The 16,801-nt window shown below is 31.6% G+C and overlaps 1 protein-coding gene and 1 long non-coding RNA gene across 2 annotated transcripts; one reads left to right on the forward strand and one right to left on the reverse strand.

Annotated features, from left to right (window-relative positions):
- Window positions 1-2,593: 2,593 nt before the first annotated feature.
- Window positions 2,594-3,939, reverse strand: LOC107854349. The gene is made up of 3 exons (XR_001669993.2): window positions 3,386-3,939; window positions 3,028-3,123; window positions 2,594-2,935 (listed from the first exon to the last, which is right to left on the reverse strand). It is a non-coding gene; the product is annotated as an uncharacterized LOC107854349 (long non-coding RNA).
- Window positions 3,940-13,468: 9,529 nt separating this feature from the next.
- LOC124897583 lies at window positions 13,469-15,399 on the forward strand. Its single transcript, XM_047410514.1, has 2 exons — window positions 13,469-14,392; window positions 15,337-15,399. Exons 1-2 carry the CDS (start codon window positions 13,469-13,471, stop codon window positions 15,397-15,399), a joined length of 987 nt encoding a protein of 328 aa, XP_047266470.1.
- Window positions 15,400-16,801: the final 1,402 nt, after the last annotated feature.

A 16,801-nucleotide genomic window follows, 5' to 3' on the forward strand; every position in this document is an offset into this window, starting at 1 on the left:
AGTAAAAAGTATCACTTTTTTATAGTTAAGGTGTGTAATAGGCCACTTATATAGTTTAGGTGTGGATTCGACTTTTCGACTATAGTTTGGGGTGGAAACGATGCCTTTTTCCTTAATATTTTTAGCCGTTTTCTTTCGTTATTTAATAGGCTGGACGCGCCTAAAATAAGTGTAACACACGCGCCTTAGAATGAGGGTCGCGGGGAGGTAATAATATCACTTTTATATAGTTAAGGTGTGTAATAGGTCACTTATATAATTTAGGTGTGGCTTAGACTTTTCTTGTATAGTATGGGGTGGTACTTTTTTTTATGGGCAGCATTAAATTAGGCAAAAATCTTTCTATTCTTGGCTGATTTTATTTGCCATCTATACACTACTCCTTTCCAAATAAAAAGTTAAAACTCATTTATAGGATTTTAAAGTTTTTCATGTACCTCCAAACTTTAATCATCGATCTTGTCGATCATTAGATTCATACATTTTTTATAATTTTTTATTCGATATTCTCATTGGAACCCAACTAAATTTGGATTTGTGCTTAAATGTCCCACAGTGAGGATAAAACACTCCCTAAAAAAGGGACCTCATACCTCTTTTATTTCATATAAACTAGCTAACTTGGATTTAGTCTTGTCAATTTTCTGTTTCTCATTAAGATGTGAAGAGGATGTTTGTCTCCATAATATATTAGCAATCACAGAAAACTCAATATACATAACCTAAATGATTAAGGTAGGTTTTAGTCTTGTCAATTTTCTGATTTTCATTAAGATTTGAAGGGGATGTTTGTCTGCATAATACATTTACAATCGCAGGAAACTTAATACACATTTTGTAAATAATTAAGATAGGTTATTTATTAGAAAATTCGATAATTCAATGTAAATAACACATGAGTAGCTGAGTGAAATTTTCCTGATTGCATTTTCAGAACTTGAAACATGAATGGGCTAAAGGAGTATTAAGTGACACTGAACACCTCACAGAATAGAAAATAGAAGAGAAATAAATGAATATTTGAATGACTTCAAGAAGATTCAGTTCAAGCCAAAGGTTGGCATTCTTTCATGTCAGCCTACATGCTCTCTAAAGCAGCGATGAACGTGTACTCCAGGATCATGGACAACGGGCCAAGAAGTATCCATCTATATAGATCAATTGCGTCTGCCCTATTTTTGTGAAAATGGATATCAACTACAATCGTGGGAAACTGTCTATTGAAGAAGGCACGGAGAGTCCTGTAAGGCTTGTTGTGCAGCTTGATCATGGCCCTTCTAGTTTATTCTTTGATAAAAAAGAAGTCTCATCATTCGAATGAGATTATGTTATTCTTTGTAAATGCACAGATGATTATATAAGCCTACAGTACTAAGTTGTGCCTGATAGTTTGAGGGATATATTCTTCTCTAATGATGTGATGAACTTGAATTGAAAGGACATCGCCATGACCCTAATCTTTGTCACTATAAGAGTTTCCAGGAAGTTTTATCACCAATTTGTATGTTACCTCACTCACTAAAGTCAGGAATTACTTGAAGTACTATTGATTTTGAGGTTGATCACATTATTTTTGTTGTTCTTATTTGCTGATGATGTCAAGTTTTCACAGGTTAATCATTTGTATATTTCGTAAATCGGTTTCATTCTCTTTAACCGCTTAAGTTTTTAGATGAGATTGTGCGGTCATTGTGATTTGAAATCTTACTCAACCATTATCCATACATATTCGCCCTATCAAAAGGATCATGTCCGCGCGTGTGTTTCAACTTGTTTAGTAATCATCGAAGAATCCTCAGTTTTAAGTGGATTGAGAAATAGTATTTTTAGAGTTGAAAAATACTGCTACTGGCTTTGGGAAAGGCTTCAAACGCTATCTCAACTATGATGACCGAAGAAATGTTGGAAAAGTTTATTTCTTGCACGAAGAAACGTGCATTAGACTAACTGCATAATTTTCTGTAATTTAAAGGTGAAAATGAAAAAAAAAAGGACAAGAGAGAAGGAACTCGCATAATATCCTATTTTTTTATAACTATGGTGACCAGGTCAATTTTCGCACACCTTAACTAAATCCATGGGATATCTTTGAACAGCGTGCACGTGTTCAAAAATATATTTTCGTTCTGTTTTCATGTGTCTTTATGTTTTAGATATGACATTTCTATTGAGAGTTTGTTCATTTTTTTTATACGTCGAACTTCTTAACAAAGCTAAAGAGAGCAAAGCTTCAAAAAAGGAGAGTTGAAACTGTAAGTAGATAGTCATAAGATCATGAATCACCATACGATTCAGTAGTTGAATGGAAAAAATATATGAAATGTGCAAGGACTTGCACAATAGAATTGCACAAATGAAATATGTGCCCAGCGCAAAAACCATATGAAATATACAAGGACTTACACAGTGGGTAAGCAAGGAAACTAAGTTCTTTGTAAACAACCATTATGAATGAGGACATTTCAAATAGACAACTGTATGTAAAACAGAGGCATAAGCTTCAACTCGACAAATTCGTCCACTAACCCGAGAAACAAAAAAATAGAGGTATAAGCTTTAACTAGTCAAAAGAGCAGAAACCAAAGGCAAACAATGGCTCCTAAGCTAAAAAGATTAACAAACTTAAGCAAAGTATTGACACAAGCTTCATTAAGGTAACACAAAATTGAAAAACGAGGTAGACGCAATTGCATCTCTTTTTAAACTAAATAATACCCTAAATAATCTGTTTATTGAATTCTTACATTTCAGGCTAATAATAAAGCAGATTGATGCTTAAAAGCAACTCTATTAATAGAGGATGCTAAATAATGTTCTGTATTTTGGCGATCAACACTATGGTTGCAGAAATCGCCATCACCATGAAACCTCTGCCTTTTTGAAGTTGTTATAATCAACGTTGAGATCACTTATTGAAATAATTAAATAAAACATCCTGCAATTAGTTAAGATAAAACATGTATCGAGATGAGTACATTACTTATTAGAAGGAGAAAAAAGAGCAGCATCTTAAACTTGTTTACTAACTCTTAAGAATTGACTCAGACTTCCATGGGAATGATGGGATGATCCTTGAGACAATTGTTAAAGGCACCATGGAGGAAAGCTTCCTTCTGCCATACCCTATTATTTAAAGAAAAAATATAAGTTGTTACACTACAATAAACAAGAAATAATTAAAATTTTGTGAGACACCGTAGCCATATGCATCTGATAAAGTAGGACATGGGAATTAAAGAGATAGAAAGTTATCTAACTGCTCATCAGTTTGGCCAAGTGGAGATTTTGGCAATGAACTCTTATTTTTTCTCTGGGCCTTTTCCATAAAACTCTTTGGTCGAGTATTAGAACGACGAGTTGATTGCTTCTATTTTAACCCAGTTACCTTTGAGATATTTGAGTTATCAACAAACACTGTCTCATTCGCTTCATTTTGGATATTATTGTCTTGAATCGGCTCTTCAACAGATTCTTTTCTCTTCTTTATATCGTTTAACTTTGTAATTAGCTCGTTCACAAATATTGCAGCCAATTCATACCCTTCTTTACATCCAGAAGCTTTACTTGAAATTTGGATAAAAGTTTAACATAAATGTTTATACCTCGCAATAACTTCAACTTTTGGATTAGAGTCTTTTGTTACTAGATTGATATCCATCTCATGCATGTTTGCAACATCTTTTGTCCACATCTTTAGTATATAATATGCAGGTATCATATCTTTCACATTCAATATATCTAGGATCTTTAAAGCATGTCTGCATAGTATACCCATAAACTCAAACATTTTGCAGCTACAATAAACTTGAGTTACTGACCGTTTCATAATTATTGCATGCTCCTTAACACTTCCATAAGTTCTAACATTGTATGTACAAAAATCTCCTTCATCATGAATGTCCTTAACAGAAACAAGTAATGATCTTTCCCATTCATTTTGAAATATGTCAAATATAGTTGGGGTATATATATCCCTGGCATGAATCAGTAAAGAAAGCTTAACCTTCAAAATAGGTATTCTTTGGGTCATATCAAAATTTGACTTATTCTCATTGGTGCGCTTTTCATCTATTAACCGTTCAAAATGCTTAAAAAATTGAACAATATCCACACCAGATTTCAAATATCCCCTTAAAGATCCATTAAAGCTCTCACTTAATTGTGTGTTTCACATACCTGCTGAAAATATATTTCTTTCATAAGTCATTGACCATTTCTCCCTTATAGTAAATGTAGCTTTCAACCAACTATTATCTTCGAGTTCATATTTATCAAGCATATCTTGTCATGCACTTAAGAAATCCTCCTCATATTCGAAATCATAAAGAAATTTGCTAAAATCTTTCGAAAATAATGAATTAGCTCTAAAGATATGGTTAAGATGTTTAAACTCATTTTTTTTCTAAGTGGCATACACATAGGCGATGATATGTTTGGGGCATTACTGATGAGACAGCAGAGGCTATTGCTGGATCTTGATCTGTCATGAATGTTTGTGGTTTATCTATAGACATAATCCTAAAGAATGCGTTAAAAAAACAGTCAAACGATTCAGTTGATTCTTCGTACAGGACAGCTGCACCAAATATAATCATTTCACTGTGATTATTCAAACCAACAAACAATGCCAAGGGTCGATACTCTTTATTTGTCCTATATGGTGTATAAAAAGACACAACATCTTCATACATCTTAAAATCTCTTATCATCTTTGCATCAACCCAAAATACATTAGTGATCAAACTATCATCATCTAACTACAAAGAAAATCGAAAAGCAGGATCTTCTAGTGATTTTTCTTTAAAATAATTCACCAAGCTACGACCCACCCCATGTTTCAAACTTTCTTGTCTTTTGTCCCTAAGATAATTCTTATGATCCCTCTTTGTGTAACCTAAAAAAGATTGTCCTCCCACTTGACGAGCAGCATATTCAAATGAAACTTTCGGACGTATTCCTGAATCATCCAACAATTCAAGTTCAAATGCTTGAACAACTTTTATCTTTCTTTGAGACGGTAAGAGATAAGACAAAGTAGGATCAACAAGAGGATAGTTATGTTTTTCTTCAAACGAAGTGATGTGAAACACTCCATTCGATTGATGACTAATAATAATATGAGCTAAGCACCCTGTCCTGGTTTCCTTTCTGTGCTTTTTGACAATCGAATCTCATTTGTTTATGTTTCTGTAACCTTCCTTATAACACGTAAATTTTGTTGAAGTCACATAACCTTGGACTCTATTTTTATTAGCATATTCTTTTCGAACACTAAAGCCAATCGAAGTTGCGTATTCATTATAGCATTCATAGGCGTGCTCATCAGAACCAAATCCCATCCCAAGTTTTATTGACACATTACATTCACCTTGAGACTTAGTTGATATGGGATTCATAAATCTACATTAAAAAAGTCTAAATAAAAAAATAATATTTAATTATAATTTTGAAAACAATAATATAAACTTTTTATCAAAGGAAGAATTACAATACCTATAGAGAGTATACTAAATCGTGAAGCAGATAGCTTTCAAATAGCATGTTTCTAACTTGTCGCAAGCATCAATAGTTGAGGTTCATACTAGTGATCACATATAGACATACAATGCATCCTTCAATAAGAATTCTCACTACTTTAAATATTCATTTTTCACGTAGAATTCTCAAACAACCTAGTTGAGACATTTTATAAAACAGATTTTAGATATTTATTTATATTTTTCACCAAGTGAATCAGAAGAAACGAATGTATTTGATATTACATTATCAAAAATAATGCAAAAACGAAGAAGAACCTGTTTTGATTTTGTCACTTAATTTTTGAAAAAAAATTTGCTATCAATAGAGAGATGGTTTTTTCTTGTAAGTTCTAGTTGTTAGTGTAGACGAATGAATTTTTTGTTCTTGCTGATAATTATTGAGTTTTTTCATGGTAAGAAAATATTGAATTTTAACCAGAAATTTTTCAGCAATTTTTTCCGATGCTTTAGGAGTAGAAAGATTTTTGTCTAATCAGATAATTAGAAGGCTTAACCATGATTTAAGGAGTTATTAAATGCTGATCATTAGATTTAAAATGGGACAGATATTAGAAGAATAATGGTGTACTGCAACAACTAGAGAGATCATCTACTGGAGAAGAGCCTCGTCCATAGGGGTCTGCTTATGTGTTTTATTAATCAAATACAATTCATCCTCCTCTTAGGTGGAATAGGACCATTTTGGGGCTATAAATAGCTCATTTATTATGTAGGAAATGTGTGCAAGCAAAAATAGTAATAACAAAATTCCTCCTTTGTTCCATTAATATACTTTGATTACTATTAGTTAATTTTATATCAACTTTCATCTTTCATCAAATTTGTTAACATCTCCGTGAAGTATTTCCTTCATCTGCATTTCATAGAGTGTATGTTGACAATTTGTTTTATATGTACTATCAACATCGGTTGTACTACCACATATGCACCGTTATTTCTAGTCAAATATATGTACTTTGCACGTGTACTTCATGTGAAGTCATATACAAAGTATTACTATCTTGATCATCTCCTACGATGTGAATTATCACATCACGAAAATAATAAAAATAATAGATCAGAAATTACAACAAAACAAATTGATTAAACTTTACACAAAAATTTCTCAAAGTCAGACCGAATATTCATCTACCACTGTAAATTCAATAAAATAATACGATAATCAAGATATCATAATAATGCAATTAAACCTTAAGAAAAAATCTTAAAGTCCGATCAAACGTTAATCTATCACTTGAAAATACAACAAATAGTAACAGAACAAAAACTATTGTATTCGAGAATATCACAATGATATCATCAAATCTAACCTTAATGCAAATTTCTCAAAGTTCAACGAAACATTCATCTGCAACGTAGACTTGAACATAACAGAAATTACAATAAAACAATACGATAATTGAAATATTAGAACAATAAAATTAAACCTAACATTTTGTGATTGTAGATGACACCTTTAGAGCTCATGAAAAAAAAGTTATTAGAATATGTCTATCAATAAATTTTACATTATGGATATTATTATATTATTATAGAAAAAAAGAATTCTCCAATACCTTATCCTACAAAAAAGGATAATCTAAACATGGAAGATTCTTATTTTTATGTTGCGAAAGAAAATAAAAATAATTGTGATATAAAATTAATACTACAACATAACTTTAGGAAATTGAATTTTTTTCCATCAAAAATTTTGAAGTAACGTGTTTTCTTTTTTTATAAGAACTTTTGTTCCTAAAAGTTTCCTTAAAAACCTGTCACACGTAATTTTTTTAATATAATGTTTTACATTTTTTCCCTTTCCATATATATAATTTTTTTTGTTGTGAAAAATTTTCTTAAAAATCTGTCATACGTATTTTTTTAATATAAATTTTTTTTTTTATTTTTTTTCCCTTTCTATAGATAGAGTTTTCCGTAAAAAGTTAACAAAAAATTTGGCTCATTACATTTAATTCCTTATAGGTATGAGATTCTTCCTTAGTTTTTTTTTTCATATATTCTAAATATTTGAATAATAATTATTTGAAAAAAATAGTGAAAAATGATTTTGTCTATTGAGGAGTATTTTAATGAAAGAGAAAAAGTTCAAATCGCTTTTCTAAAGAACTTTACACTTTTAATATATTATAGATAGATTATAGATATAGATTATAGATAATAAATAAGTTAGGCAGCGGACGACCAACGTAAATAACAGTTTCAACAATTCATGCGGATTTATTAGTGAGATCATTACTTGAATAGTCAATAGGATCTACCACATATTTGCTTTTTCTACTATATATTTAATGTTGGGTGGGCTACTATATACTTAATGTTGTTGTATTTTAATAGTAAAATTATTATGTTTTAAGTGTATGATATTTAAAGCCTGTTTGGATAGGATTAAAAAATTATTTTTTAGCTTAAGTGATTAAAAGTTTAAAATAAGTGTTTTTAAATTAAGCAGATAAGTGTTTGGATAAAAATGCTGAAACTGAAAAAAAATTGTTGATGTGTTTGGTAAACAAGTGTTGTGAATTACTTTTTTGTTGTCAAAATGACTTAAATATTCTTAATGTTGTTAACACATAATAACGTGAATTATTTATGATTTTTAATTCTAATACTTTAAAAATAATTTATATTTAAATAAACTTTCAACATAAAGTGATTATGCCAGGTCAATTTATAAATATAAGTTACTTTTTTATTTTTAAATATTAAAAAATAAAAATTTTAAGATATTTTCTATATAAATATAGTATTATATTGTAATATTGCAAGCTTGTAAACAACATAAAATTTTTAGGAATGAAACAAACTATTTAAAAGAATCAATTTTTAAAATTTAAAGAACACGCGGAGATTCTATATTAACGGATAGAGAAGAACTTAACATGAGCTCGATTTGACGATAAATTTTTTGAGAGTTTTCTTATGTAATGATGGATTCTCTGAAAATAAAGGAGAAAGATGAAGAGAAAATTGGAGGGAAAAGATGAAAAAAAGCGGCAGAAAGAAAAAGAAAGAAAAATCAATAAGGGCTACAAAGTTTAAGGTATTATCGGAATTAGAAGAAAATATAAGGGATAAAAAGGCAAATGTGTTGGTCAAATCTAAAAAAAAAATTAATCTAAAAAGTAAACAGCTGGGGTTATCCAGCTTCTCAATTTTTTTTCTTTTTTTAATCCACTTTTAACTTTTTTTTAAACTCTTTTTAATTTTATCAAAGACCTACAAAAGTTAAAAAAGTGATTAAAATCTAGTTTGATCAGATTTTAATTCTATCCAAACACCCTCTTAGTCGATATAAAATAGATAAAGTGGCTTAACATTCTTGAAACTCGTATAATCATTAGTTTTTGTACCTCTCGTAGTCATTGCTTTCTTATAATCTATATGATCATTAGTTTCTTATAACTCTCATGGCATTTGTTTTTTGTAACCTACTATAACCCATTTATCTATCAAATTTATGCCCACCTTCTTCCTATTCAATTTAAGGATGAATTCTCACTTATAGATAGTGGTGTTTCTTCCTTTGTGTAAAAGAAGAGAAACATGAAAAGTAAGGAAAAATACAATAGTGTGTAGTAGTGACAGAGAAAGTTGAGACTAAGATATTCTAAATCTTCAACTATATTCACTATTAAAAGATAGAGTAATTATATTAGTGAAAAAGAGAGTTGAATTGAGACAAAGAAAAATATTCGAAGTCTCCAAACTATATTCACTATACAAAACAAAAGAGAATTTTATATGTTGAAGAAATGTGTTCTTCTGGTGGAGCTTTGAATTCTTCAATTGGCCGGCTGCAGTAGACTTGAATCCGTGCCCCAACCTTGATATATTTATATTTATTGTTGTCATTTTATTTTCAACTATACTAATTATTATAATTTGTGGTATATTGCACTAACATTTAGCTTAATTCTTCTTGATTTATTTAATTCCTTTTCCTTTAGTAATGCCTTCCTATCCCTCCAAAGATCACTTTCTTGCGCTCAAGTTATACTACTGGTTTTACAATCATGCTCTAGTAATATTTTCTCATTTTAGCTTAAATATTCACTTTGCCTTCGGAATAAGGATTGTTTATACTGAAGAAAATATCAACTCCTACTTTTTAAATCAAATTGAATTAGAACCAACAAACTGTAGGTAATGTACGTTCATACTTTCGTGACTCCTATTTAATGTCCATCATACTACAGATTCGGTCCATTTCTGAAGCGGATAGTGAGAACTTTAATACGAATTATCCTTTTTGTACTTACTATAGATTTATAAAATGTCACTATAAGATCGTGTATATGAAATTGTGGTTACGTTGAACAAAATAATCAATCCTTTCTTATTTCAAAAAGATATTTCTTGCTATTTATTTCCCAAAAAAAAATAAAATATATTTATTACCATAATTGATAATCTGTGCAGTAAGTGGGGGGAGTTGGCTAAAAGCCACTTCCCAAACCTTTTTTGACACTTAGACACAGTTTTTTTAAGGAAAAAAATATAGAAAATGGCATATTTAAGACTATAATTACACTAAATAGCAACACTTTTGTAAAATTACAGTTTATAGCAAGAGTAACATTTACTCATTAATTAGGTAAGTCCATATTTTACTCTCACCACTTTATATTTTCCTATTTTCACTCCACCATTTCACCTCCCCCAAATATAGCCATATCTTTTATCTTTTTTTTTCATCTTATTTTTTTTATCATTTATTTTTTTATTTTCTCTCTTCTATTTCTCTTCTTTTTTTTTAAGTTTTCATTTTTTTACTTTTTGTTTTCTTTTTCATATTTGAAGATAATTATCTCCATGATCTTCAAGATTTCAAAATAAAACACGTCTTTCACTCTCTTATCTCTATACCTTTTTTCTTGTTAGTTTTTTTTTCATCTTATTTTTTTATCATTTTATTTTTTATTTTGATTTTTTTATTTATTAATTTTTTTTCCACTTTATTTTCTCTCTTCTATATTAAACAGTAACAAACATAGTTATACTATATATCTTCATATGTATTTGCGAAATACAAAGGTAACTCATATAAAATAAGAATACACATATGAATCAGGTATGTATTATGCAAATACATATGCAGAGCTACATGTATTTTATACGGTGTTGGATGGATTTATCTTTGAACTGTACATACTATGTCATTTTAGAGGGTAACATTTGTACTTTTTTGTTTTCTTTTACTGTTTTAAGATATGTATATGTATTTTTTTACTACCTATATGTATATGTATATGATTGTCATTTTTATTATAGAGATTTTGGGTCCTATATGTTTATATATGCATGTGAGTCAGATATGTATTTCTGTAAATACATATGCAGATATATATGTATGTTTTTTACCGTAAATACATATACAGATCTGTATGTGTATTTATTTTGTATATTTTTTGAATATGTATATATGATATAGATATTTGTATTTTAAAAATAAAAGATAGAGATAGAAGAGTAAAAACAAAATAGAAAAAAACAAAAACGAAAAAATAAAAATCCAAAAAAAAAAGAAGAACTGAAAATGGAAAAAAAGAAGAAAGAGAAATAGAAATTAGAAATAGAAGTGTAAAAACAAAAGTGAAAAAAATAAAAAAATAACAAAAAAAATGAAAAAAAAAAAAGGAAAAGAAAAAAAATGAAAAAATAAAAAATAAATAAAAAAGGAAAAAGGAAAAAAAAGAGAAGTAGAAGAGAGAAAATAAAGTGGAAAGAAAAAATGATAAAGGAAAAAAATTAAAATAAAAATAAAATAAAAAACCTAATAAGAAAAAATAATTAGAGATATAAGAGAATGATATTTTGAAATTTTGAAGATCATGGAAATAATAATCTTCATATTTGAGTTTGATTTGAAAAAGGAATCTACTAATTTAAATAAGAGTAATTTATGGGAATTTAATTAGATGGGATAATTATTCCTTATTTAACTCAACTAATTTGAGTAAAAAAAGGGAAGTAAATCTTATTGTATATGTATTTATATAGCAACAGTTTACTTAAATACAAAATACAATTTGCTATTTTTCGTAATTATAAAACTGTTGCTATAAAAGTTACAATTAAGATTCTATAGTTGCTATTTCTGAATTTTTCCATTTTTTTAATTGGAAAAACAGACACTTTTATGGGACCACAAAAATAAAATGCAACCCTAGCACTCAACTTACAAAATCTACACTTTAGCTTTTTTCCCCATTTCAACCCCAATTTTATTAAAATTACACTTTAGTCCATCTTCAAAAATATAAATATTGGATAAATAATTTTAAAAAATCCCAAAGCTTCTCAACCAATCTACTAGCAACCACCCAATTTTGGCACCATTTCCTTGATTTTACGATCATTTTTCGTCGAATTTTCCGGCATCCATCGAAAAATGACATTATCTCCATTGTTATAAGCCATTTTTGCTTATTTTTAGCTCCAATTTTTCTTTCATTTTCATACAAAAAGCTTAAAAATTAGTCCCACATTTCGAAATCGATTCTTGGCTCAATAGCAACATTCCAACACTCCTTAGGTTGTTTGTAAGCTGAAATTCGTCAAATTATTTCGGTGGTCATCGAAAAAGGATCGATCGTGCACTGTACGGCCAACAGCTAGGAAGAAGACGACCCTAGTCTATTAAGTCTAGGCGCATAAACCACTATTCAAGTCTATTGAATACTATTATCGAGGTATATTATGTCTATTATAGATTACGTGGTTGTTAGTTGTATATTTTCTGGTGAATAGGAGGAGACTCCTTAATGTTGGTTTGGAAAATCGCGTCTAAGGAGACAGTGTCCATTGCCCTTCATCTCAATGGTTCATACGCCGATATGGTTAAAAGCGTAATGGAGAGCGGTGAATTAAGTTGTGATCAAAGCGAGGTGGTATTTAGTTACTTGATGAACGGGAGGGGGAAAATCCATCCAACGTTCATAAAGAATGATATACACGTAGAATTATATATGCTTTGCGTTGATTCTGATTACTCCAGACCTATATTGTGGGTTAAAGTTGTTGAAAGGTCCCGGGAAGAAGCTTCCATATTAGCCCCACCCTCACCTTCACCCCCACCCCCAACCCCACCTCCGACTGTGGATGATACCTCAACGAAATACGATAGCATGAGTGGTGATGAATGGGATAATAGTGAAGATTATGAAGAAGAGGAGTGGGAGGAGGTGAGGATGGGCAGCTCGAACCACGAGAAGCCACTCTTTTTTGGACGGCTTCAATCTTTTTGTAGGACAAACATTCAAGGATAAGAAAACGTTGAATCTTTTGTTGAAGCAGGAGTCAGTGAAAATGTCGTTCAATTACACAAAGGTAAAGAGTTGTACGAAATACTTGAGGGTGAGGTACGTAGATCCTACTTGCCGGTGGATGGTACCGCATGTGCTATCGGAGAATCGGGTTGGTTTCATGTTCACAAGTAAGTGGGAGAGCATACTTGTGGCGTTGATCATGTTACGGGAAAGCACAAGAATGTCACCGTGGAGGTCATTGCCTCACTTATTTTGATTTTTTTTGTCGACAACAAAGGTTCAAGCCCGAAATAGATTGAGAGGATCGTATTTAGGGAGCTACATTGCAAGCCGGGCTATTGGAAGTGTTGGATGGCAGGCGTCATTGTGAAGAACATAGTTTGAGGTATGCCCGAGCACGGATATGTAGTGCTTCCCGCATTTTCATATATTTTGAGCGGCCTTAACCCCAGGTCTATTAATTCTCTCATGGTTGATGAGGAGTCTGACAGATTTATTTACTACTTTATGGTGTTTGGGGCTTCCATCTGTGGATATGCACACATGAGAAAGGTCGTTGTCGTTGATGTCACACATTTGTCCAGCAAGTACGAGGGCGTGCTGTTGTCCGCTGTCGCTCAAGATACGTAGAATCATATCTATCCCTTAGTGTATTGTATGGTGGATAAGGAGAACGATGCATTGTGGGGCTTCTTCGTTGAGAAGCTTAAGGCCTTTGTCATCGACGAACTAGAGCTGTGCGTCATCTCCGACAGACACGTAAGCATAGCCAACGGCCTCGCAAGGTATTATCCGTTTGCGCATTACGGTGTTTGTATGAGGCATCTCGGTGAAAATCTCTTAATAAATCACCATTGTTTCTACTCTCTCTATTTGTACTACCATGCAGCCAAGGCGTACATGTTGGAAGAATTTAATGACTACTTCAACGCCCTTAAAGAAAGATTCTCCAGCGCAGTAGCTTTCCTCGAGCATGGAGTTGTATTTGAAAAGTGGAGTCGGGCTCACTTTCCAGGTAATCGATTCAACGTCATGACCTCAAACATCACCGAGTCGCTCAACTCAATGTTGCGCGACGAAAGAGAGTATCCAGTGGTGGCCATTTTCAATTCAATTGAACATAGGTTTAGAGAAATATCCAGGAAAAGGTATAAGGAGGTGGACAATTCAAAGACAACCTTCATTCCCGTAGACGAGATGATCTTGAGGGAAAAAATAACCGAGGACGACAAATTATATGTGTACAATATAATCGGAAGCACCGATGAATTCACCGTTCTTGGTTACGATTATTCCACAAAAGTTAATCTTTCAAGATGGTTATGTTCTTGCAGAAAGTACGACTTGGTGAAATTGCCATGCGCTCATGCAATGGCAGCATTGTGTTTGAAGCACGGGGACGAATACGGCACTAGCATTTACAACTACTCTTCACAAATAAATTCGAAAAAATCATACCTCCTTGCATACTTGGAACCTATTTGTGCAGCACCACTGAAGTCGGGGTGGAGTGTGGCACAAGAGTATCTAGAAATGCAAGTTCTTCCACCCGATTTCGATCCCAAATTCGAAAGGAGGAAGGTGAAATGCGTTAAGGGTGTGTTGGAGCCTTCAAGGTACAAGAAAAGAAACAAGTGCTCCAAGTGCCAAAGGACGGGACATAAGAGAACAACATGCAGCCTTAACGTAGGATAATATGATTGGCATTGTATTTAATGTTTTTGTTTGTTCAAATGCACTGGACAATATGTAATGTATATTCTGTTTTGAAAGCATTGAACTGCAATTTAAATCGGCTTTTTTTGTTGTGCATTATCGATTCCAGTTCATATATTATATACTACATACTAATTAGTTTATAGACTGAAATAATTGACTAGCCTCATAATATATAATATATCAGTGTTTGGTTTACAGAATAAATACTCAATACGTAGTGTATAATAAACCTACCTGGTTGTCTATTGAACAAACCCTTTTCTTCATACAATGTTGAATTCAAAATAATTATGACGCATTGGAAAAAGTGTCATTTTGAAAACAGTCATCCTAAGTTATGAAATCAACTATACATATTACACATCAACTGGACTCAAAATATATAATATATTGAAGCTTGGTGTATGGGGTATAGTCTAAACTACATAGTATATCATCGACCTGTTGTGTAGTCTGTTAAAGATATCCTTTTCTTCAAACACTGAACTTTTCAATGTAATTATTACACTTCAGAAAATGCAACGGTTTAAAATGACTCGACTGTCACAACCGCCTCGAATTTTTATTTCTTATTCTCACACGCCTTCCCCCCTTCAATCAACACGTGTACAACTTCTATTGGTCAATTTCTCATATTCTGGTCTATTTAAAGAGGCCTTTGTCGATTTTAAACCCAATTTTGAAAGAAAAGACTAAGGGAGAAAAAGATGGCTAAGAGGAGATACACACTAAGGACAATGCCCAGAATGACAACCATCAACAACATAGAGTTGCTTAGAATTGCAGACCTGGATTTCCTTTTCCAGGGTCTTGCCGCCGATCAACGGCGGATGGACAGAGAGCTTCAATGGATGGCTCGTTTTCTTTGAGCCATATCCGAGAGGCTCAACCTGGACCCCCGTCACCCCCCTTCATCCCCCTAGTGTAGTTTTATTTTATTTGTTTTGTAGTTCGTTGCTTAATGAAACTTACATGGTATGATTTTGTAAATGAAAGCTTCATTTTTGACTTTTTATTTGGGATTTTTTTCCCAAAAATTATAAATATAGATGCAATGAACATTTATATATCTATAAACAAGTTTCAAGTTTTTGTCTTCATGATATTCTATTTATCTATAATGATTTCTTGGTATTTCTGTAGTAGTCCCTGAATTAAGATTTGCAAACATTATTTAAACTCGGAGTACAGTATGAATAAATAATTGACCATGCTAAATATAAATTCTATAATCGACTGTGTCACGTACGACTTATATACTGATATCAGTGTTGATTATCCTGTATATTGACACATTATCGATTTAGACTAAGGTCGATTATAGACCCTTGAGACAATCTATGATCAACTTACTGAATATATGGACAACTTAAAATAATGGAAAAAAAGGAGAAATTAAATAAAATAAAATTAGAGTATGTCAATTAGCATCATTAAAACATTGTAAAGCAATTTTGATGCATCAATTGTGACCCCCAATCACTTTTGGACGTGATCAAGTGTTATCTAAGACAGGGTGTAGTCGTAAATCACTAAGAAGACACAAAAAGGAGACGAAATAAAATAAAATAAAATAAATATTGATCATCCAAGCACTAAAGAATGACTACTTATCATGACAAGAGATTAGACTTATGTGATGACCATAAGGAAGGGTGGTGGTTGTCACTTGTGAGTTTCAATGGACAAGTAGTGTATGAGAACAAAAAGTCCTTCTCGGCAGAGATGCTTGTTCTATGTAATTGGTTGTTACTAGCATTGCCCTCCCCTATACTCATTTGATCGAGTGTCCAATTATTTTGTAGTCTCATATTATGATATTTAGTCACTTTACATTGCGTGAATGACGTTTATTTTATTTTATTTCTCCCTTTTTTTAATCTCACCTCCTTTGAAAATAGACTCAGTTGGTCGATACATGACTAACAATATAGTCTGGTATAGATAAAACTAATTATCTATAATATACTCAACATACCAACTGAGTCTATTTTTAAAGGAGGTGGGATTAAAAATAAGAGAGAAATAAAATAAAATAAATATCATTCACGTAATGTAAAATGACTAAATATCATAATATGAGATTACAAAATAATTGGACACTCGATCAAATGGATATACGGGAGGGTAATGGTAGTAACAACCCATTACATAGAACAAGCATCTCTGTTGAGAAGGACTTCTTGTTCTCATACATCACTTGTCCATTGAACACTCACAAGTGACAACCCCCACCCTTCCTTATGATCATCACATAAGTCTAATCTCTTG

Source organism: Capsicum annuum, chromosome 1 (assembly GCF_002878395.1).
Source record: "Capsicum annuum cultivar UCD-10X-F1 chromosome 1, UCD10Xv1.1, whole genome shotgun sequence".
NCBI classification, from domain to species: domain Eukaryota; kingdom Viridiplantae; phylum Streptophyta; class Magnoliopsida; order Solanales; family Solanaceae; genus Capsicum; species Capsicum annuum.